The 24,793-nt window shown below is 40.1% G+C and overlaps 2 protein-coding genes across 3 annotated transcripts in view; one reads left to right on the top strand and one right to left on the bottom strand.

Annotated features, from left to right (window-relative positions):
• The window catches only part of adcy2a (adenylate cyclase 2a), a 74,119-nt gene extending 60,648 nt beyond the window's left edge, over positions 1-13,471 (top strand). For both annotated transcript variants that reach the window (XM_086310799.1, XM_086310798.1), the window contains 10 exons: positions 586-723; positions 1,765-1,884; positions 1,992-2,176; positions 3,867-3,951; positions 7,038-7,196; positions 8,074-8,220; positions 8,391-8,501; positions 8,603-8,717; positions 9,797-9,921; positions 11,032-13,471. In XM_086310799.1, the coding sequence (XP_086166925.1) occupies positions 586-723; positions 1,765-1,884; positions 1,992-2,176; positions 3,867-3,951; positions 7,038-7,196; positions 8,074-8,220; positions 8,391-8,501; positions 8,603-8,717; positions 9,797-9,921; positions 11,032-11,184 (1,338 nt within the window). In that variant the 3' untranslated portion in view covers positions 11,185-13,471. The remainder of the gene's footprint in view (positions 1-585; positions 724-1,764; positions 1,885-1,991; positions 2,177-3,866; positions 3,952-7,037; positions 7,197-8,073; positions 8,221-8,390; positions 8,502-8,602; positions 8,718-9,796; positions 9,922-11,031) is intronic.
• The window catches only part of dnah5 (dynein, axonemal, heavy chain 5), a 109,328-nt gene continuing 96,540 nt past the window's right edge, over positions 12,006-24,793 (bottom strand). Inside the window, exons 83-87 of the mRNA XM_086310800.1 lie at positions 20,215-20,430; positions 19,291-19,503; positions 17,617-17,769; positions 15,337-15,568; positions 12,006-14,360 (exon numbers count right to left, since the gene is read on the bottom strand). Coding sequence (XP_086166926.1) covers positions 14,209-14,360; positions 15,337-15,568; positions 17,617-17,769; positions 19,291-19,503; positions 20,215-20,430 — 966 coding nt within the window. The 3' untranslated portion in view covers positions 12,006-14,208. The remainder of the gene's footprint in view (positions 14,361-15,336; positions 15,569-17,616; positions 17,770-19,290; positions 19,504-20,214; positions 20,431-24,793) is intronic.

Below are 24,793 nucleotides of genomic sequence, written 5' to 3'. Positions count from 1 at the left end.
GCACAGTCTCTGTTGCTCTAAAGTGACTCTAAATAATATTAATTTCCTTTTTGAACCAGGGTTTGAATCTAGTTAATATCCCATTTTGTCATTATTTAATTATAATAATAACAAAAGAAACACAGGTACTATTACAAGTAGTTTCTAATAAAAATGATTATTGTTGATCATTTCTAAACAGTGTTGTTCATGATAAAGTCACTTAAAGTTGTAATTTTGCAGCTCTGTTATTTCATTTGTGTTGAAATTAAAATGTTGGAATTAATTGCTATGAACTTAAGTGGAACCCTCTCCATCATTATATGGCTCTCGGAATTTTTCCTTTGCCCTGCTGAGGAAATACAGGTTAATCAGAAAGTGTTGCTTCTGCGTCTGAACTTATGTTTAGTTTAGTTTGTGTCACACTAGTTATCTTTAGTCAACAAAAGCAATGAATTTGCTCTTTAGCACTTGGTTGTTGAGATTATTGTAACTAGCTTGTCCATCGTTGTGGCTTCCTTTGCGTGTGACATATTTGTGACATTATATCCCAGCTCTTTCATACCTTATTGCATTTGTGTGTTGTGTGTCTACGTGTTCCTGCAGCACTGCAGTAAAAGCACCTCCACTTCTTGGATGTGGTTGCTGAGGTCATCAGTTATTATTGCCAACAAACCATGGCCCCGCATCACTCTCACCATGACAACCACAGCTCTAATACTTATAATGGCAGTCTTCAACATGGTAAGCTTTTTCTATGTGCAGGTACTACACTGAGGGAGTGGGACCACACCTTTCAGGCTTTACGAGGAATATATATAGCAGTCCTTCTGATAACACATCTCCTATTTGTAACTGCAGCATAATTAGAAAGTAAAATGCGGCATGTTATCTCACAAAAATAAATGGGCTTCTTTAAAATTATATTCTTAACAACCTTGCAGAATACAAATGAATAATATAAAAATGATATCTTCATTTACTGCAGCAAGAAGCAAGTCAGTCATCATGTTTAGAGCCTGTGGAAAATATTATGTAGCATTCATTAATATGCCCTTCCCCTCCCCTCTTCCTTTTTTCTTTTTTTTCTTGCTTGTAAATTAAGCCTGAAAAATATTTAACTACAGAGCAAATATCTTGCATTGTTTCTTTGCAGTGAGTCTATCAATTGGCTCCTAAGACCAGAAGATTGTTTACCCAGCATTTCATAAAAGTGCCAAGACAATTTGCGTGCAGTGATGACTGAATGCTGTATTTAACATTTACATCGTTGCTTTGATTTTCTATATTTATTTTCCGATTTATCTGATTGAGGTTTATTTTTGTAGACAAGGAAGCCCATCAAAACATAAAGCCTCAGACAAAGGTGGGATGGAAGCCTGAGGCTTGAAAGGAAGCTGCGTGATAAAGCACAATGTCAGGACCCTGGTTTAGACCTTCACACAAATCGATTCCAGAGATTATAATCGTATTTTGCGTCTGACTTGGGTCAGTCGCTCAGGGCGTATGAACCAAATTAACCTGGCTTTGCTCAGCGGGGCAGCCAATCCTCATTTTATCCTGCAGGTTCACTTTAAACGACGTTGTTGAATGCTTGTCACTATTGGCCTCTTATCTAACAAGATTCTATTTTCCTCCTGCAAGTCTAATGCAGACTACTTCATCTTGTCCCATGCTGATGTGCAAAGAGGCAGGCAGAGAAAGCGTATTTATAATTTGCATGACAATTCCCTGGATTGTTTTCTGTGGTCCTGAATTTCTGTTGACTTTGTGTTTTTCTTCTAGTTCTTTTTGGAAGACAGCGTGCTGCCTCCAGTTCCTAATTACAATTCATCCAATGAAACACTGTTTTACAATAAAGAGGAACTAATCACCCTCTCTGGGAAAAACAATTTCTACCTTCCTGTAAGACAAACATCGTCATCATCATCATACTTTATTCAGAAATTTGTTACTTTAGGTTTTTGTTTTTCTACAAATTTTCAGTTACTCCTCCTCCTCCTTCTGTATAGTATTTAATTTACAGTTGCATCCTGGGCCTGATCTCCTGCTCAGTGTTCCTGAGGATAAACTACGAGCTGAAGATGATTATCATGTTGACAGCAGTTGTGGTCTACAATGTCATTATCCTACAAACACATGCCTCCCTGCTGGACGAATACAGCAGATTTCTGTACGAGACCGAAAGCCTTGACAGGTAGGCTTAAAGTGAAAAACAGGAACACTTCGGGGGGAGCATGAGATGGATGAAAACAGTCAAAGAGGGTTAGGAGACTGTGATGGTAGCCCGAGGAGGAAGTTCTGAGCAAACTGAGAAATGGTAAATTATATTTTTTTGCAGCTATAAGGCATGCTACGATAAAAGAGGAGGTGAATGGGTTAGCTTAAGATTTTATAGCAGTAAAATGTTAATGCACCACTTATTCACTAGGGAAGTAGACAACTGCTTTAGAGTTAAAATCTATATTTAAAAAGTCAGAGACCAAGCTTCATTGAATAGTTTCCCTATGTGCCATGATGCACCCACCCATGCAGAAAGAAAAGGAAAAAGCTAATCATGCTATGATAGGAAGTGCCAAACTTTATAAGAACGAGTGTCTATATATAGATAGTATATAAGAATCAATTAAACATGATGATGTATGAGAAATATGTTTTATGAGTTACTGTTACTTCTTGTAAAATAAATGGCACCAAAATGTTTCTGCTTGTTTCTATGTCTACTCATGTTAATTTGAGACATCACAAGGCATCAGAGGCGCTCCCATCTTTCAGGATGTCACCCAGTATTTGATGAACTCAGACTTGCCATCATAGTATTAAATGGCTGTTATTATTTAACTCATGCAAAGGAAGTTTTTGCTCTGTCCCCCAAGTCACAGCTGAGCTGAGCTGCTAAGAGAGACTATAGAGATGTTGGGACATTAAGAGACAAATCTTCCCCCATAGATGAGCATAACTGAATTAACCCTTACAGATTATGACATCAATTGTAATTTCACTAGAAAATATGGATTTCGTCTGAGCTGGAAGACAGGTTTTTGAATGTAATTTCTAACAAAAATTTTTTGACGTCTAAAGCATCATTAGCTTCTTCTTTGTGAGCAAATAAATGTCAGCAGATGTCTAAATTGTCTGATTTCCCACCAAGGACGGCACTTTTCTGTCTTGTTATGGGCGTTACTGTCCCAGACTGTAAAACTGATAAATCTGAAAAGTTTTGATAATTTTTCTAGTTGGAAAAATCTTAACAGCTGTTATTTCTTTAATTAAAAGAAGAAGAAGAATCACAGCTGCAGTGCGTCTACTTTTCATCTCCAGTTTTTACTGGAGATAAGATTAAGAGTAAAAATGTAAAATGTGCTTCCTTATATTAGAATGCAGGTCTTTTGACAGTTTAAATGTTTTTAGCATCAGCTTTCATCCAATATGCTTTGGGCTTGGACTGTGTGGGAGTCTACGTTGATAAAACCTTGCTTTTTATGATAGTGGAAGACTGAAGTTTTATATTCAAGAGTTTGTGCAGAGCTGTATCTCTGAGGATCATGAACACTTGCTTTTTTTTTTCCTTCTTGAGAAATGTCTCTAGTCGATACACCCTTGCAGGAGGGCTAACCCCCCTCCGAAACGCATCCAGTAAACAAGCTCTTGTCACAGCAAAGCAGAAGCGACAGTCTTAATTAAGTGACAGGTTGGAATAAAACGCTCTGCTAGACATCTCTACTGACTGCAGTCAAAAATCCCCTTTCTCATCTATAACTTTTAGTTTTCTAGCCCTCTTTTGCTGTTCTATCTTTTTTTTGTTGTTGTTGTTCAGTCGCATTTTATTTCTGTCTTTATCTTTTTCTTATCTTACAAAAACATTTGTCTATTTTTTTCCTGCCCAGACCAGGAGTTCTCAAAGACCTGAAGACTATGGGCTCTATATCCCTCTTTATCTTCTTCATCACTCTGCTTGTGCTTGCCAGGCAGGTAAGTCTAAGCTGTAATAGTCTGAATGGCGTTGTCATCGGTCTCCTGCTGCACAGTTTATCGCTAAAAGAAAAGTAGTTTTCGTCTGTGTGCCATTATTACACCATCATTGGACTTTTTCCATTCTTTTTAGCTGCGGGTTTTGGATGTTGATGGAAAGTTATTTTTTACTGTATTTGCAAAATGTAAAAAACCAAAAAAAATCCTCTGATTTAGAAATTTTCCCATGTGATGTGTTCTTACCAGCTGCTAGCTTAGTCTTTTGAAGCATGTTGAGAGCATTGCTAAGCTTTAGCCTTATCTTTTACCTACCTTCCTTTAGATTCTTTGACCCTTAATGGTCTCTCATAGATTAACACATTTTAATGCCACTAATGTTTTACGTGACTCATTTCTTATATGTCACAACGGCGATGCTTTGGATGATTATAAATGCAGACAAATTTGTAGCTCTGATGCTGCTGGTTCTGCCTCTCTCTCTGTATCTCTTTATTATCTCAGAGCTTTGTGAGGAAAAAACAGTGGCTCTCATTTATCTTCTAAGTGAAAATCAATCAGTGAACTTGGTAGAAATGGTTAAGCTTTTTGGCTGCTGTGACACACTGAAAGAGAGGCATCTTTAGACCAATTTGTGTAACCTCCCTCAGTCACTCAGGGGCAGCGATTTACATCAGCAAGTCTGCTGTTACTCAGATGTAATTTGAGATTTAGTAGTGAGAGAGAAACCAGAGGCTGGAGAGTAACATGTTCTTCTGACTTGTTTGGGGGTTCTGCTGAATTGTTCGTACTAGAATTGGAGCATCGTATTTGTACAGCCCGAGGCCTGTACTATATGACGAAGGATTTTTTGCTTGGGGAGGTAACCTATACACTTAAAGTGCAATGGAGCAGGTTATGTTTAAGATGAACAAATAAACAGCTACATCATTACTTCCTATTGACCACCGAGACCTTGATGCTAAAAGCGTCTAAAGAGTGTTTTTTCACCAGTATTTTGCGTAAGAAATGCAGATTCTTTTTTTTGTTATACATGTACACAGTATATCATAAATAAAGTATATTACTTTGCATAGGTTAGAATAGTGTCACATTCAGGATTTTGTCACTCAGGGAGAGTAGGCATGGTCAAAGGAATATTGCTGTTTCATTTTTAAATGGGATGGAGCTGATCACCTGGGCTCTACTGTGTACTGTCAGCAAGGCTGCTGGAAATGGTTTTCACTGTGGATGCTGTGGATGTCCTGAAAAGCTACGACAGAACTGGATACTGACACTTAATCAATTTTCCTGTAGACTCCTGTTGGTGGCCGCAACAACACCACGCCAACGGACTCTGTTCTGGACCGTTCTCTTCAGCTGGGTCCACGTCTTTCCGGCGCCCTTCACTTCGCTCTCGACAGATCTTCTCCATGTCTGTTTGGGTCTCCCCACTCTCCTTTTCCCTTGAAGGTTCCAGTCCAGTGCTTGCCTTGTGACGTTGTCTAGTGGTTTTCGAAGTATGTGGCCTATCCAGCCCCATTTTCTCTTCTTGATGTCTTGATCAACTGGGTTCTGGCTGGTTCCCTTCCACAGGTCTGTGTTTGAGATCTTCTCAGGCCATCTGATGTTGACGATGTGTCGCAAGCACTTGTTGATGAAAATCTGTATCTTGCTGGTAGTGGTGTTGGTCACTCGCCACGTCTCGGACCCATACAGGAGGACTGCTTTCACGTTTCTGTTGAAGATGCAGATCTTGCTGCGCTGAGATAAGGCTTTGGAGTTCCAGATGGGTCGCAGGGTGTTGAATGCAAGCCTTGCTTTGTTGATCCGGCTCCTAACGTCTCCATCTGTGCCGCCATCACTGTTGACTATGCTTTCTAGGTAGACAAAGCGGTTGGTTTCCACCAAGTCTTGTCCCTGTAGCTGCAGTGGATGTTCTTGTCGGTTGTTCAACCGCATCACCTCCGTTTTTCTGACATTGATCTTCAGGCCGGTCTTTTCTGCCTCCTCAGCGAGCCGTGTAAGCTTGGACTGTGCATGTTGCTGCTTATGGGACAGAAGGCTGATATCGTCTGCAAAATCCAGGTCCTCCAGCTGTTTGGTGAGGGTCCACTGGATGCCGGTGTTGCTGCTCTCTGTGGTTCTTCTCATGATCCAGCCCATGACGATCAGGAAGATTGTTGGTGACAGCATGCAGCCTTGCCTCAGTCCAGTTTTCACTGCGCAGGGGTTGGTCATTTTTCCATTGTGGATGATCCGGCAGGACGAGTCTTCATAAAGCTGTTGGATGATGTTGATGAGCTTCTGCGGGATTCTGTAGTACTGCATCAGTTTCCACATGGTCGTCCCTTTAGCTAAATGCGCTTTTCAGAGAGAGTTAAATGTATTTGAAGAATACAAATTACTGAAGTAGTTGTCTCTACCATAAGGTGTAATTATATCTGCACCATAAATAATAAATTCTATTTATTAATATCTAAAGTGTTACATGCGCTTCTGATTTGTGTACACACAGTTTTTAAATTACTGCCTCTATTTTTGTTGCTGGCTGTAACATGTGGTAATATCTGTGCTGTCCAATCCGGTCATCTGCAGTGCTTGATCATAATTGTCCCGTCCTGCGAGCACGTTTTTCCTTGGTTGGTCATTTTTATTTACCAGATCAGTTCACTGCATATGACAATTAAACAGGATTGACTAGAGTTGCCATCACAGACTACCTGAGGTGTGAGTGCTGAAGAAAAGGAAAAAAAATAATCAATCCCATCAGAGCCTTTAATTCTACCTGATCCTGGAACATTTTATTCCACTTGTCCTTCCTGATCTTGGGCTCTGAAGAAGGCCTTGTTATTACACTGGTGAAGTAACTACATCATTTAAGCAAAGCTGCAAAAATCACTGGGTCAGTCTTGTCTGCCTTGACCAAAAGTCATACTGTATGAGGTTTTTGTAAATGTGCCTAAATTCTTGCATTTTTGTACATTTCATGTCCTAAGGCTTGTTGGTGTCCATATTTGTGGCTGTTTCTGTTTTTCTCTGTGACTTCTTGGAAGAAAGCTGTACAGCTATACCTTCAGTCTCTTTACCTCTGTGTCCTCTTGTAACAGAATGAATATTACTGTAGGTTAGACTTTCTCTGGAAGAACAAGTTCAAGAAGGAGTGTGAGGAGATTGAAACCATGGAGAACCTCAACCGCGTTTTGCTGGAGAATGTCCTGCCCGCGCATGTCGCAGAGCACTTCCTGGCCCGTAACTGGAAGAATGAGGTAGGAATTTATAATCTGTGGTGTTTTTTATAATAATAACTAATGTAAATGTAACATTATCCAGATTTTATTTTCACAATAGCTACAGGACTAATGAATGTAGAATTACACAGAGGACTTCAAAGTGCTTGTTTATGTGCAAAGTTCTTTTGCGTTCATTCGCTGATGCATCAGAAAAGAAGGATGTTTAATTCAGGATATCAAGACACAATTGTCAAATGCAAAATATTGAATACACTGTTTTAAAATGTGTGATTAATTTAAACTGAAATATTCATTGGTTGTTTATTAAAATAATAAGGGCTAAAGCTCAGATTTTTATTTTGAAAGTGCAAACTTTAAATGAACCTGACACTTGTTTTGTAGTGTGACAGTATGATGCCTCGCATGACTCATTCATCGCTGTAAATCCTGTTACATCCCCTGAAGTTTTAGATCTGAGGGAGTTCAGAGAATGTGGCATCCTGGAGGTCATGTAAGATTAAACAGGAGAGCAGCATCTGCTGCAGAAATCCTGAGTGACGAGTCAGCAGTTGACTTCATTTCTGTTCTTGAACAGGGTCCAAGAACAAGATGCTCTAATGAGATTTAAAGCAACTGTTTGTTGTTTTTTTGGATGGTGGTTTGGGTGATTTGCCTCCTTTAATTTGTCAATTATGTTTCATGTGCTGCCCAGTGATTGATTTTTACTTGTGAAGTTTTTTTTAGGTCTGAATAAAACACAGAAACCCCCCAATATGCGGTGCAGATCCCATATTTGTCTTTCAAAATCTCTTCATCTGTAATTTATCAGTTTCATAACAAATTTTACAGCATTGTTTTGCACCTGCACAAGCTAACGACTCCACTCTGTCTTCTGCTTCTCTTTGTCATGCAGGATCTGTACCACCAGTCCTACGACCTGGTGTGTGTCATGTTTGCCTCTATCCCAGACTTTAAAGAGTTCTACACTGAGTCTGACGTCAACAAAGAAGGATTAGAGTGCCTCAGGCTCCTCAACGAAATCATTGCTGACTTTGATGAGGTAAATACCCAGATCACCACAAAAACAGACAGAAACCGTGATACCATTGCACTGCTTGACTCAGTGAAGAGCATTGCTTTTTACAGATTCATACAATTAGGTTTTATTGTCTGTGCTGCTATAAATTTGGGTTTTATTTAGTTGAGCTGTGTTTGTATTTCCATGTGTAGTTGCTTTCCAAACCGAAGTTCAGCGGTGTGGAAAAGATCAAGACCATTGGCAGCACTTATATGGCTGCTACTGGGCTGAACACATCGCCAGGGCCTGAATACACATCACAGGTAGGCCCATTACAAAGACATCATCATTTTTGCGTGACTGCCGTATGCACATTATGCAAGAACCTAATGTGTTTCTAGTTGTGCTTTTTTATGTTTCCCAGGAACATGACAGGCAGTATATGCACATAGGGACCATGGTAGAGTTTGCATTTGCCTTGATGGGAAAACTGGATCTTATCAACAAACACTCGTTCAATGACTTCAAACTCAGAGTTGGTGAGTTATGCAGAGAAGCTGAAATTAAATACAAAGTAATGTATATAATATTTTATATATACAGGACTACACTGTAATCGTTCACATATTTAAGTGTACTGACCTCACATGAGAATTGAAAATGAGTGGTTTAAACTGATTAATTAAATTCCACAGCTCGTTTCAGGTAAATGACATGATGTAACAAGATACTATCACTGCAGTGGGAGTTTCATTCCTTGTTGCCGCCTTCTCGTTATGATATTTTCTGGAATCCCACTTCTAGAGTTTTGTATGAAAAGCAGGAATCAGCTTGACTGCAATACATCCAAAATTGCACTGTCATGGAGCCTCTATGCATCCCTTGTTTGTGTAGAGTTCCTGTAAGATGTAGAGTGCACAGATGTCTGAAAAAAACAAGACTAACGCTTATTTATGCAGTAAGACTAAAATAAGAGGTAGAACAGCAGGAAGGCATACTCCAGCTCCCTCTGTGCAATAAGAGTCAGAGTTCGATACCTTCAACCTGTGTCTTAAGATCTCAGCATGGGATGCACCATTAACTCAGCAGTGTGCGTGAGTGACTGTACATCCCTGCTGCTTCCAGATGGGGCTGAAAATGCTCCATGAGAGAGCCGTACACACCCTCACCCACTGGGACTGGACCGAACCAGTAGCTGTGAGACTGTATGCGCCTCCTGCACACTTGAGCAGATTGCAATTTCCAACAATCTGGAGACTGAGTCAGAAGCTCAGTCAAAGAGAGGCCCAGTGTCATCTCAGTGCTGCGAACAGCCTCCAGACTGCTGGGGATTAAGAGTTGAGCTGCATTTAGCTCGCCCTCTGTTTCATGTTCTGATGAAATCTTGTGAAAAGCTTTGTTCGTTCTCAAAGCAGTAGGGTTCCTGCTCAAGTCGGCTTTGAGCAGCACTCAATAGTTAATCAGTGGCATCAACATTTGATTTTGATACATTTTCAACAAGTAGGAAATCTAAAAAAGCAGTTTATATTTGTAACTATAAAATAATAAGGTCATTCCAAATGAATGGCAGCAATAGGGACACTGTCTGAAAGGTTTACTAAAATGTTTCCTTTGTCAGGTATTAACCATGGTCCAGTGATAGCTGGAGTCATTGGGGCCCAGAAACCCCAGTATGATATCTGGGGAAACACTGTGAATGTAGCCAGCAGAATGGACAGCACCGGAGTCCTGGGGAAAATACAGGTAAATGATTTGGGGAACGTTTGAGTTTAATGGTAAATGGTAAATGGCCTGCATTTGTATAGCGCTTTTCTAGTCCATAGGACCCCAAAGTGCTTTACACTACATTCAGTCATCCACCCATTCACACACACATTCACACACTAAATTAAAGACATAAATAAAATAAAAAAAAAACCCACTTACCCTGCCTATTCACTGCAATACTAAATGTTAAGACAGCTGTCAAACATCAGCTGGTATTTTATTCTGATAGTTTCTTTCAAAGGACCAGCAGACCTCCTTCTTCATACTGCAGACATTTAAATGGCAATACGGATGCTTAAAAAGATAAAACTCTTCTTTCTTATGTGCCATTTATTACAGCAAGGACATCTCATCTTCTTGACATCACATGGCATCGTCAAATCCTATCTTATGTCATGTCTGAGCACTGATAAGACAGAATGGTTTTTCAGCTGCTGCATGGCATGTGGCTGTGGCAATCATTCAGTCTTCAGAGGGCTGTATTACATTTCGCGGCCTGTACACATTTGATAGAGCCATCTGCTGTGCAGTGCGGCACAACTACAGGGCTCGCAATTGCATTCCATGATTTCCGGTTGATATTTTAAGACAGATAGAAGGCAGAAATAAGACAATTTCTTTTAAAGTAGCGTTGATATTGCCTACCAGAATGTCACTTTTACTCATGGTAAAATTCCCAGGCTTTCAATGTTGTTTGCTTGTTGTTCACACAGTATTTCATCTTTGTGCTTTGGGAGTACTCTCTCGCTTTAACTTACACATTGAATTTTTATGTTTTTGTTTAATTCATCTATTAACGACCGAATCCAAATATGCACCAGTGTTGGCAACTCTGCTTGACTCACACATTTTGCTGTTAGGGCTAAAAATGAACGTAAATGTTAGACTTTAAACAAGAGGTATCCAACCGCAATCCTGCTGTCAGTGGATTTTAATGAAGCACTGCATCGAAGAAGAACCGTTTACTGATGAGTTAATGGTCAGCAGAATTTTCCCGTGGACAGCTGAGTATTTTTGCCTGTAGGAATTTAATTCAGTCATGTAAGATGAGCAAAATGGTCATCACCCATCTGGTTCTCCCTGCAGGTGACGGAGGAGACGAGTGACATCCTTCTAACCTTGGGGTACATGTGCTCTTGTAGAGGCATCATCAATGTCAAGGGCAAAGGAGAGCTTAGGACCTTCTTTGTGCACACGGAGATGACTCGGTCCCTGTCACAGGGGAACGTAATGCCCTGAGCCTGATTTACACAGGCACGAAGACTTTTGTTTCAGATTGAAGAGGTTTGAATTTCTCAGTGCTGCTTTTATAAAGTGTGGGGCATAAAGGGACCTGATCTACAAGGAGGTAAAAATCGGATTTACTGTTGCGTTACAAATTACCTATGCCACAGCTGTAGTATACATTTTGTCACTTATGTAACTGTAAGTGTAGCATGTACAGGAGATAGGCAGTAACACCTAAAAATATACTGTAATGTGAATGTGGGAGCTGGAAAAAACACAGTTGCACAAGTCAGTCTGATGTAATAATGTACAAGTTCAATGAGAGTGAAAATCTCCAATGGGCTGAATTAATATTCTGCCTCAGTTCTGGGAGGCTTGTGGTAGTTGCTTTATCATAGAAACCCCTTATCAGCAAGGTGCATCAAAACCTATCTCACCCTACAGGATACAGTTTGGATGCCAAATAACTTTTGACTCTGCATGCCCCTAACATGGCAGCATTTCCAGAGTTAGGAAGACAGTTTCTTGTCTTTGTACTTTTATCTGCTTTAATTGCACCATTTACCAACTCTTGGCACCAAACATTTTCATTGTTCTACCATTTTTTTTGTGTACAGACGCCAACAACTACGTCACAGTTTTGGCTGGATTTGTTGAGCTGCTGTTCTCACTTGAAGGGGATTTATGTGCGTTCTTCGTTTGGGAACTCGTTGTTTGTGTTATTTCAGCACCATATGAATGCAGAAGAATAACTGCATGGCAACAATTTTCAGCAGAGTCTTATAAAGACTTTGGCGCCCCAAAGATAACAGAGGGTATGAATTAACCACTAACTTTTACCTGCTTCCCGAACTCAAGCAAAGTCCTAGGGTAACACAAAAGGCCAGAAATGAAAAATCTGATATTAAAATGAAAGCAAAGGTCAAACCAATACAAGTGAAAATGTCACAGCCACTGTTGCAAAGGTAAAATGTGTCTTGTTAAGAAGAAGAAAAAAACCAGCCAGAAAACAAGGTGTACCATGTGTACATAAGTCCATCGACCTTGTTAGAAGCACCAAGTCTTAGATGTATTTTACAAACAGGAAAAACAAATGAAAAGTAGAATCTATGAATATATTCTGATATTCATGCAGGGTGGTGTTTTCCAAAACAGTCTTTCCAGTTTCTCCTTGGCTGCATTGACTGACGTGATTAGGACATTGATCAGATTTGTCAGTGCTTGCTGAAAATGGAAAATCTGGGGCCAGTTGCATAAATGACTTGACATGTGTACAAACACATTGCTTTCATGCAATTTATAACAGGATGTGCCGTAACAATGGACACCCTTTGCACACTTAAAAACAGGTGTACATAGTTGGGGGTGGTTTTTTTAGAGCCACAAGCAGAATAAATAAGAGATTAAAACGAAAACATGAATGATAAACCTTTCTGTAAAATCATGCGTCTTTTTCTTCCAAGTTTTCTTGGATGATCTAATTAGGAAAAAAATCCTCAACGGTGACTTCGTAATGTTATTTTCAGCAGTTAAATATGTAGTCTGATTCAGTGTGAGTTAAAATGACCAAAAAACCGTGACAAACACACATTATGAAGGTTACAATTTTGCCATCATTCATCCAGATTAACTGTAAGGTCTGTATGTTACAGTAGAAAGCACCTTGTTGTTGTGATTTGGCACTGTAAGCCTAAACTGAATTCATGTGACGGATTGTCATTTAAATACAGTTTACCCAGCCTTTATTTTAAAATAAACAGCATACATTAAAGCTTCTCTAAGGTCCTGCACTAAAGTAAATTCCTTCAATGTTAAAGTGTTAAACTGTTATTTCATCTTTGGATCCAGTTTGCATCTGCACATGAGCTCATCTCTCTTTTTTGTAAATAAAAGCTGATTTGAATGTGGGAAGGCGGGACAAAGGTTAAAATGGCATCCAGACACACATAACATGACACATTTGGTGACTCTACAAACTGTGCTATAAAATGTTTTATCTTAGCATGCACTTTATATTGCGACCCTGACAGAAAGAATGCAGACTTTTGTTTGTGGGTACACAGTTTTATATGCACCTGGCCCCGGTGAGCCACAAAGATTTACAAAACAGGTTCAATTAAAAAACTACAAACATTTAAGACTTTCTTGGGAAATCCATGCCTGACCTGTGTACAGGGTAGCTTTAGATCACATATGATATGGTGGTTTTGTAAGAAAAGAAAATACTACCAAAAAAGTGTTTTGATGTTTTGATGATGCAAGTTGTTTTTTGTAAAAACTTAATTAAAATTTCTATGTATTTCAGTGCCACAGTGCCTTTATTTACCCTCAGGATTCTTCGAATATGACAAGCTCAGTTCATTAACATGTCAGGATTTGTAATGAAAAGCCGTACAGTACGTGCTGAACTGATATTATTCGTCAAATGAAACTGGACTGTGTGAGTAATCAAATGAGCTGACGATGTCACTATAATACATACATCATAACTAGAATAAAGGTCTTTGGTTTACCTTTAGAATACTGTACAGACTTGACACTGGGTGAGCATGCAGATGGCTACGATATGTCTGGACTTTAGGGTGTAAATTATTTCAAAAACAGATCATTTTGGTCCAACTAGTCTGAATGAAAAGAGGAAACCCAAAGAGACAGGGGGCTTCATACCAGAGTATTCGAACATTTACACAGGACCTTTAGCAGCCACACTACAGACGTCTATGCTTCTGTTGACCTCAAGCAAAAACAAAAAACACTGACATGATGTTTTTGAACGTGCTAATTCTGGGTCTGACCTTGGCCTGACTGCACAGAAACACCCAGTATCTATCCACAATTCCTGACACTGACTGTAAAAATTTGTTAGTCACTTTGTTTGTTCCTTTACTATGGAGCTGCATATTTCCCTAATACAGAAATGATGCTAAAAATAGATTTAACCTTGATGAGAGCTTTTTAATCCTGCACACTTAACCATCCCTATAACTGAGGGAAAATGAATAATGGCTGTATGTGTCAGTGTTCAATATGAAACAGTCATTTGACGTCACAAAGGAGCGCCACTCCACGCAGGATCCAGTATTCTGGAGGAAGGGAGGTTTTCAGGTCTACAGCTGCGATGTAGTTTACATCTGTCCTGGTGGGCTTCTTGTAGATTGGACAGGAATAGAGGCGGGAGTCTTTTACACCTGCAACACAGAAAAGAAACACGGCATTTGCTGCAGAAAGTGGAAAGAGAAAAATCAAAAATGGCATTTTTCATGAAAACTAATGAGAGAGAGCAGCAGCTGCCAAACTGTGCCTTAATTGTGTTTCTAACTAGAATCATTTCAATTCAATGAAATATTTACATCAGTGCAGAGATGCCACTGGGACACCCAGCTGTGCTCAAAAGAAACATCTGTTTTTATGTAGTTAGGAATCAGCTCGAATTAGGAGAGCACGCTTATTACCCAGTACTCCCTCAGCACCATTTTATAGTTCTTTAGCCAGTCTGCTGCTTGTTTTGCTGTTAGTCTGCCAGTAGAATAGCAACAGCAGTGCTCCTTGCTCATGCATCAGCAGGGAAAAAACTAAAAATAATTTTCTCAGAGCAAACAAACAGGCTTGTTGTGTCTTTACAAATGACACTGTATGTGGACAAGGATGGAACTAATCCCTTTGCATGAGTGAAAATTAAGTAGAGCAGCTTTCCAACCTCTTGTACCTCATGCCTACACACGTGCACGGCACACACACCAAGCACTTGTCTACTGAAGCATCCCTTTAGCAGTCTCCTTTGCACTGACACACTCAAACGTAGCAGGCTGCCTTCGTATGGGAAATGCTGGGAGGGGACGTGGTGTAAACAAACTGCATTATGCGTATCATTGGATCATTAGTTCATTTCCCAGGAAGCCTTGCTCGCAGGCATCCATGGGGGTCTGTGTCTGTCTGAATATACGTTGGCCTTATCCAGAACAAACACTGTGCCACATACTGCTGGTAATCTATTCCCAGACAAAATAAATAACACTTATTCTGCTTGACATTTAAATGTTACATCCAAGGAGTGACTGTGTGGGATGCAAACATTGAGAAGACAGGTAGGATATAAAGCTGCTCCACCAAAAGATTTGTTTTTTTTATTTCCCCTCCACACTGTTCCTAAATAATATAACTCACCATTATTCTCAGCATACATCCTGATCACTGGCATCATCTCAAAGAGAACTTTGGGTTTGGAGTCAATAAGTTTGCAGTTGCGGCGGTCCCAGCCAGCTCCCTCCAGGTAAAGACCATAGACGTACACTCCCTCTGTGGGCGGCTGGTTGATGTCATCCTTCATCCACTTCGTCACCTCGTTGCACAGCACCATGCGGTCCAGGGCCCAACCCTTGTTCGCCCGAGTGATCTCCTGCGAGTACATGTGAATGGCACATAAATGACAGAAGTGACATTTTGAAATGGTTTTCCCACATGAAAATCAATTTTGATAAAAGGTCTGTAACAATAGGAACACCAAAATACACTACTGGGAGATAAGTGAACTCCATCACAAGAGTTGTTTTGTGAGATGATGTTGCAAAAGGAAAAAAAAAATAACTCCAGTATGACAAATTAAGTGAAATGTGAGTATTTTATGGCCTCAGTCATTTTATTCTCATTTTCAAGTTTAAAAGAAGAAATCCTTAGTGGGCAAACTTGGGAGAGACAGAGACTGATAACAAATGACAAAGGCAGGCACATACCCATCTCAGATAAAACAAGCTAGCAACTTCAGGCACATTACACAGAATCAGAGAACAATGTAGGTAGTTTGTGATGCCTGTGGGATAATAAAAGTACATCTCCTGAGACGCTCAGTGGTAGGACTGAGGGCTATATTTGGTATCTATCAGTAGTCAAACAAATCTCTTCTTAGTAAAATACAGAAATCTACATCCTCAATATTTCCTTTATCCGGGTGAAAGATCCAGGCTCTTCAAAATATTCACTTGGAAGTAGAATCCTTTACTCAGTGCATACTGCAACTCTCAGGTCTACACTTCAGTTCATTTTCACTGTTACTGTATGTAATACGACTCCTGTTTACCACCAAATTCAGTTAAAAACACACTGATTTAAGCCACCAATCAAAGTATATGTTCAGCAAACTATTAGATTCAAACCCCCAAGATAAAAGTTCAGTAGCATGGAGGAATTGTTTACCTTACAATGGTAAATGGCCTGTATTTATATAGTGCTTTTACTAGTCCCTAAGGACCCCAAAGCGCTTTACATATCCAGTCATCCACCCATTCACACACACATTCACACACTGGTGATGGCAAGCTACATTGTAGCCACAGCCACCCTGGGGCGCACTGACAGAGGCGAGGATGCCGGACACTGGCGCCACCGGGCCCTCTGACCACCACCAGTAGGCAACAGGTGAAGTGTCTTGCCCAAGGACATAACGACCGAGACTGTCCAAGCCGGGGCTCGAACCGGCAACCTTCCGATTACGAGGCGAACACCCAACTCTTGAGCCACGATCGCCCCAATCGTGGCTTGTATCATTGCAAGAGCAATGATACAAGCTTGAGCCTGCACTCAATTATCTTCATATACATGAGCTCTTTAAATATTTGTTGTATTGCTCCTGTCCTGTTTCCCCTCCCTGAGCCTGGTTCTGCTGGAGGTGTCTTCTTGTTAAAAGGGAGTTTTGTCTCCCCACTGTCACCAATTGTTTTCTCAAAGATGGGTTGTCTGATTTTGGTTTTTTTTTGTTTCTATATTATTGTAGGGTTTTTACCTTACAATGTGAAGCACCTTGAGGTGACTGTTGTTGTGATTTGGAGCTATATAAATACAATTGAATTGAATTAAACATTACAGCCTTTCAAAACTGATAAATCACTGGATTTGCTAAATAAATTATTTAACGTTCAAAATCTCTTCAAGTTGTAGATCCCATCTGCTCTCACTTTTCCAGAAAACTTTAAACATACATTTGCTGTCATGTACTTGTGATGCAAAATTGGAACCACAGATGGCAGGAGTAAAGTACAGGTATAATACAGATGTTGTTCCCCCATAAAACTATTCCCACTTTCTGCCAATCTACCAGTATTGGCCAGATCAGAGCACACAAATGGCACCAATAGATAGAAATGGTCAGAGAGGAAGACTAGGAACGGCAATTTCATACAAAAATTGCCATTTACCATGCTTGTGCCTGCAGAATTCACAACAGGGATAGGATTTAAAGACAAATTCAGCATATTGTCTGAATGCAAAATGAATTTCATGCATTGTAAAAAAATAACTACTGCTACTTGCAGGTCCCTGTGTATGTGTTTGTGTCTGTGCATGTTTGCATGCGTGTGTAAATGTGGCTGTGTGCCTGCTTCTCCCTCTGCGTGCCATCTGGTCTTTTCCCTTGCTGTGGGTAAATGGTAGGTAGCCTGATGTCGTGCGTACCTGTCTCATGGCTGTCAGGAAGCCCTGCGGGTTGAAGAAACCTGTCATCCAGAAGCAGTTGGGTCTCCCTTCAAAGATCCAGGCCTGGAACTGACGGTTCCGCTCAAGCAGCTCCGTGAACCAGAACCCCAGGGTGCTGGAGGCCCACGATGACTGAAAACAACAAGGAGACAGACAAACAATAACATGAGCAAAAGAGTACAATAAAACGCTGAAACATGTCATCCAGGTGGCTCTGAGAAGAAAAGGGGAGATAAGACATGGATTATGAAACATGGTGTGGGCAAGTGAAAAAAAGAGACTTGACACAATGGAAAAAAAAAATACAACAGAACACAATAGACTGGAGGCAAATGATTCAGAAAAAGGATAAAACTGCAGGTAAAAGAAGTCGGCATTGCAGCCAGGAATCCCATTCCAGTCTGAATTATTCTAACAATGCTGTGTTTGTGAATGCAGCCTGACTGTCAGCTAAATAATTCTAAAAAAAACAAAAAGCCCTAAAAAAAGTCCTAGCTTTTTATTGTTTGCTTTAGTATGGCATCAGAACAAAGTTTCTTATTTCCATTTCCTTTATCACTGAGATGGATTTGTGTGCTGTGTATACAATTATAACAATGAGTACATTAATAAAAAAGGAGCACGAACACGGCCCAAACGACAAACAAGTTAGAGTTTGGTCTGATAATGACAATGTCCCTTGTAAGAGCATCAATTATCCCGTGTGCTACAACTAAACCTCAAGGACACTAAATAACAAAGCTGATAGCACTAAAATCTGATCTGAGGTATTAATTTGTGCCTCTGGGCCATCTAGTACTCTGTATTGAATAGTTGTTAGAAGCTTTCACCGGAGATAAAATGATCACCTTTCATAGGACTGTTCAATATAACGATATATATCGGATGAAGATATAAAAACGTCTATAATTTCATTTTACGCTATCGTTTGTTTCGTAGTGTCGCAAAATAAACTGTTTACAGCAATATTTTTTCATCGTTTTGATGGTCACTGTAGTGGCTATATTCATTTCTTAAATTTCTCTCTTTCTCTTATATTTAATATAACCACACTACGGATGGACAAGCACCTGTTTGTATGCGTTGTCGTTAGCAACAACGACGGTAAAACCATCGCGTGTCCGCTTGTTTATTTTCCACATATAAAATTTTTTTTTTTTCCACAATAAAGCTCAAGATCCTATTGAGACTTTCCAAAATAAACTGAATCATGTGAAAGAGTATGCAGTGTTTATGGATGAGAAGCAAAAAAGAGCCATCAGGTGCTAAAAAATAAACCTTAGACTCAAACGTTAGAACAGGCTTTTCCCCGCAGCACGCCGTGTAATAAATACTCACAAAAAAAAAAAAAACGGCGGCCGTTACAACTTATGTCTAAAAATGTATAGTTTCATGCATCGGTTAAAACACTGGACTGCAGGTACACGGTGCCCAGCTGGAAACACTTCAGGCAAGTTGAGCTGCCCGAGATTCACAGAATTTACAGAAAATGCTACATTCTTTTTACACATACAAATCTTTTTTACACACACACAAATTATTTTTACACATACAAATCCTGATTTACAAGTACACAACTCATTTACAAGTACAAAATATTTATGACCACAATTTGAGCCCATACATAAACTCACAGTGATTCTCTCAACTGACCTTCTTCCAGCGTGCAGGAATTCGTGCATCGTACATGCAGTCCAAGGCATCCCGCAGGTTCTCACTCATGATGATGGTTCCATCAATAGCCAGCTTCAGGTCTGTCAAGGTGTTTCGGACAAGAACTATGATCCTCTGCATCCGATCGACCTCCTGACGCAGAAAGATGTTCATAGGCTGGAAAGGACCCATCTTCTGAAGATGCTCTCTCACCTGGTTTTATTAAGGCAGAAAAGATTATATCAACAGAGATGTGTAAAAACACACCATCTCATTATGTGGAAATGTACCTGGGATCACTAAAGTTTAATATCTACTCTGGAAAAACTGTATTTAAAGTGGAGCTTTATGCTGCATTTTTCATGTTCGTAGCTACTACTGTTGTTAGTATTGGTGAATTCATGTTTGCTTCACTGAAAATGAAACAAATATAGGAATGAAGATATTCTGTATTTCTGACGGGCCTTTCTGCTCCACATGCAGGCTGTATTCATTTTAAAACATCTTTTAAAAAAAAACATTTTTTCCTATTTTGGAGGCCTTTATGCGCTGTGTGAAGAGACAGTCACGCAAGCAGCAGTGAAAGCGGCATTCGCGGGGTGAGTTGTGAGGTGACAGTTTTCCATGATGAGCTTTGCACCTCGCCTCAGAAAAGTCACACTCTCACCTCATTTTTTTCTTAGCGACAAAAAAAAAAAAAAAAAAGCGGCGACACAGCCACCAAAATAAAACAAGATCCAGCTGCATTCACACACACTCCTTTCTATTTCTGGTCTTCTTTACACTCTACTGTCAAAAACACTACACCCCACCTCTCCGCCTGCACCAGCCACAAGGAGCACACAGCACACAAGGTGAGTGGAGTGACATTGCACATGTTGCTTTGCACACTTCGCTCTGCAAAGCAAATACACATAGGCTTACTTCAAAAGGTACGTAGTCAGGAGGCAGTTTTTCCAGCATGTCGTCAGCCAGCCTGGACACTACAGATTCTCTGGTTTCTCCTCCGCCTGATGAGCTGTCTTTTGGCTGAATGCTGAGGATGGTATCCAGTACGTCCTTAGCCAGTTTACTCTGGAAGGTTATGTCTGCGTTTGGGTGCAGCCCAAACACCTCAGGAGTGTCGTAGGCTGGGAGACCCTGAGAAAGAGGAACAGTGATGGTTAGCGAGGTTGGTTGCATCACTGAGACAAATCTATTCAGACAGGGAATGTCCATGGTGCATTCTCTTTACTTTCACAGTAAGCACTGTGAAAGCGTCCCATGGAGCATCTTTTCATTCCTGCAATAGCGGAAACCTATCCTATACAATATGGAACGGTTGAACTACTACCTGCTTTTTGGTTTAATTTTGTTTTTTTCCCTGGTTTTCAAACTGCTACTTCATTGGACTGCAGTTTGTGTCACTGCTAAGCTCGTTGTTGGCTAAGTTGGAGGAACAAAAAGCAAGCATCTCCACTGGAACACGTGGAGTTACCAGCTGCTTCTTTTCACCCGTTAAAATGACTGTGGGGGGTGTGACACAGAGGGGATTCATACTAGTTCTAGTAAAAGGCCGTTGGCCAGCTACTATAAAGTGAGTGCAGTGAAAAGATCACCCACAAGCTTCCCACAAACACAGCTAAATGTATTCACTGGGCACATTAAAGAGTCACTACTCTGTGGTGATGGTTAGCTCTGCTTTCTGTGTTGCTGCATGTGAACATGGACAATGACGACAAGAAACTTGACAAGTTTAAAATCCTTTCTTTGTCTTTTTGTCAACAAATGTGTATGTGCTGAAATTTTTCTATCAGTCCTTCACAAAGAGAGGACAGACTGTCTATTCTCTCCAACTCGTAGCTGACTGCTGGCTCTTCTTCCCCACGCTGCTGCGTTTGTACTGGTGCATCATCAGGAGTGGAAAGGCTCTGTCCCATCATTTTTCCCTCAAAGACACCACAGATGATTTTACCAGCGAATGCCATCACAGATAAAATGGATGAAACAATGTATTTGATAAGGAAATACCCATTTGGAAAAGTAAATGAATTAAAAGTGCTGATTAATAAATACATTTACATGTCTTGGTGACTGCAGCTGGAAACTGGGCAAAAGATATGTGTGTATGTGTGTGTGTGGAATGCTAGCTACCAGCATTCATAATATAATAGTTACAATAGCAACAGTAACCAGGGGGGTGGGGCTTAAATGACAGAACAAAGACAGGCTACCATGATGTCACATGCCAGGCCACCATGATGTCACATGCCAGGCCATAAAAATCTATAAATAGGGGTGCCTCGACACACAGTTGTAGAATTCCCTTGCAGGTGAATTTAAGCTAGCGATTGAATTGTGTTTTCAGATGAAAGCGCTTATAACCTTCTCCCAAAGTAGAGTACTCTTCCTCCACCCAAACCTAAAATGTATATTTCTAAATACAGGGAAGCAATTGTATTAGAAAATAAATATAAAAATGAACACAGGACCATGGTGCCAAGAACAGTTAAGGCGCCATCTCATCGCGAAATGTGCCCACAGAGGCCAGAAGGCGAAAAACCTGAACACACATTCAGGAAAAAACCAGAACACACAGGCATGAAGAAAGTCATGGCTCAACCTGCTTGTGTGGATACACGCAAAGGGGACAAGCAGCTCCTTGAGAAATCTGGACTTGTCCCCTTTTATTTACAGAAAAACGATTACAGAATCGTTCCAGGCTACCTGCGTAGAAGAAAGGCAGAGAAAGAAAAGGCTAAGCAGGACAATGATGCCTGGTTAACAAAACAACAGGAAACAGTTAAACCACTGGCCGAACAGGAGAAACAAAACATTCTCCAGGGCCTAAAGAGGAGGTTTAATGAGCTAAACTTTGAATATCAATCCCTCCCTTTTACTATCTCCCCTTCACAGCACAAAAAATACAATTACAAAATGTTTCTCGAAGAGGCAATGAGTCAAGTTGAAAAAGACATTGCCCTTTTTGAGGAACATAAATACATTTACGTAGGCAGGGAAGATGCATCTGACGAACAACAGTTACAGCGGACTCCACTGCCACCCATTAGACCGAAAAAGACAAAGTTGACACCCGCTCCTCAAGTCACACAACCAACGAAAAAGGAAACTTTCTCGACCGACAACCTACCACCTTTTCGTAGGATGTGTGTTCCACCTATATCCAGAAGTGGAAAGCAACCTATTCCCATGACTGAGAACCTTCACAGACAACCTATTCCCACCCAACTAGTTATAATTCCACGACCTAGTCCTGTCCCTCTGCCACCTATTTGTAAAAAAGCTGAATCTACACCCCGACCACCTGTAAGACCTCCAATGAAACGAGGTGTAACACCCATCCTTCCACCCATTTCCACCAAAAAGCTGTAGTGCTGTACCGTTAGAGTAGTTTTTTAACTACCTAACCCCCAACCGGTCTTGACAGAAGCCGCACCATCTGAGCCTGGTTCTGTCGAAGGTTTCTTCTTTTTAAGACAAAGGAGTTTTTCCTTCCCACCGTCGCCCAGTGCTTGCTCAGATGGGATCATTTGATTGTTGGGCTTTTCTTAAACATAAATTGGCCTATTGAAAAAATGTAGTGGTTCTTACTACATTTTATTTTCAATAGACCAATTTATGTTCAAAAAAAAAAAAATTACAGCAGAAAAGAAAGCATGGGAGACATCTGATGCATTTCATTGCTTTTTAAAAAATAATTTATAATTTATCTGGAACAAATAAAAGAAAGTAAAAATAATCTTTTGTGGATTCTTTTTCTTCAATAAGTAGTAGAATAGGCAGTTCTTTATACATAAAGCGTAGTGTTTTGTTAAAAAATAAAGTGGCACAGCGGCACTGTGTTAAAGGCCTGTGTTTTTACCATCAGCGTGACAGCACCGTGCCGCCTTTGCAGTTTTAAGGCCCAGGGAAACAAGCCTGCCAGCGCTCTGTAGCGGCTGTGACCGCTGCCGATAAGGAAAGGCTGCTCTTCATAGAGGACTCAAGCTCGGGGAAACGTTTTCTGGTCGACTCTGGCTCCCAGAAGAGCCTCTGGAACTCTTGTGTCGTCTTTACAATGGTATATTATTTAATCTCAAAAAAAACAAAATAAAAAAAAATTGGAGATTTCCCGTATCACATAACATGTGCAGGTACACTGGTACAGCACATGTGAGCGAAATTCTTATGTGTGTGCAACAGAGGTGTGCAAAATACAATAACATAAGAACAAGCAAAATATACGAATGGGTAAATCTGAGAATTATAAGAATAAATATATGTACAAATATAAGAGTGTATGTTAGGGCTGTTCGATATAACGATATATATCAAATGACGATATAAAAATGTCTATCGTTTCCTATTACGCTATCGTTTGTTTCGTGATGTCGTAAAATAAACTGTTTACAGCAGTATTTTTCATCGTTTTGACGGTCACCTTAGTGGCTATATTAATTTCTTAAAGTTCTCTCTTTCTCTTATATTTAATATAACCACACTATGGGCGGGCAAGTGCCTGTTTTTACGTGTTTTCGTTAGCAACAATGACGGTAAAACCATCGCGTGGTTCCGCTGTACGCCTGTTTGTTTTCCACGTAAACCTTTCACAATAAAGCTCAAGATCCTGTTGAGACTTTTCAAAACAAACTGAATCACATGAGAGAGTATGCAGAGTTTACAGATGAGAAGCAAACAAAGAGCCGTCAGACTCAAACTATATGTATACACCTGCCCGCCTTCGTAAACAACTAAATGCTATGTTGCCCTATCATTTTTTGATTGGTCCACATGGTATATTTTTTCACCAATAGGAAAGGCTGGGGGAGTTGGGAGGGGGACTGAGTGCTTTCTAGTGTTTTTCCTTATAAAAACCGTTTCTTCCCGCAGTAAATATAAACAACGATAGTATTCAGGAAGAAAACCTGCATATATTATACTGAACATAAAGTTGTTTGCAAAACTTGTGCATAATTTTTACAAATGTACAACTTCTATTCGCATTTCAAGTTATGAAAACAATTCCTTAAACATGTTTGTGGCTTTTACAGTAAAAATGACAAGTATTTTCTACTCGGATTTTGAATTTTTTTTTGTCTGAATTTAGATCTATTGTGCAAATATAGTATAAATGAAAAATTAACTCAAATTTCAGATATTTGAGGTTGTGCCAAAAAAAAGAAAAGAAGAAGATTTTTTTAAAGGTGAAATATAGAGGTAAAATCTAAAGTAGTCAAAAACGGCCAATTATACTCTGGACCCCAGAGGGTTACTAAATACATTTACATGTCTTGGTGACTGCAGCTGGAACCTTGGCAAAAAGTGTATGTGTGTGTGTGGAATGCTAGCTACCAGCATTCATAATATAATAGTTACAATAGCAACAGTAACCAGGGGGGTGGGGCTTAAATGACAGAACAAAGACAGGCTACCATGATGTCACATGCCAGGCCACTATGATGTCACATGCCAGGCCACCATGATGTCACATGCCAGGCCATAAAAATCTATAAATAGGGGTGCC

The sequence above is a fragment of the Aulonocara sp. 'chitande type north' Nkhata Bay genome, linkage group LG11 (assembly GCF_057382095.1).
Source record: "Aulonocara sp. 'chitande type north' Nkhata Bay isolate Kocher_YH1m ecotype deep benthic linkage group LG11, A_spYH_male_GT1.1, whole genome shotgun sequence".
NCBI lineage: Eukaryota > Metazoa > Chordata > Actinopteri > Cichliformes > Cichlidae > Aulonocara > Aulonocara sp. 'chitande type north' Nkhata Bay.
Note: the sequence above shows the minus strand (reverse complement) of the source record. Positions and strands in the feature narration are given on the sequence as shown.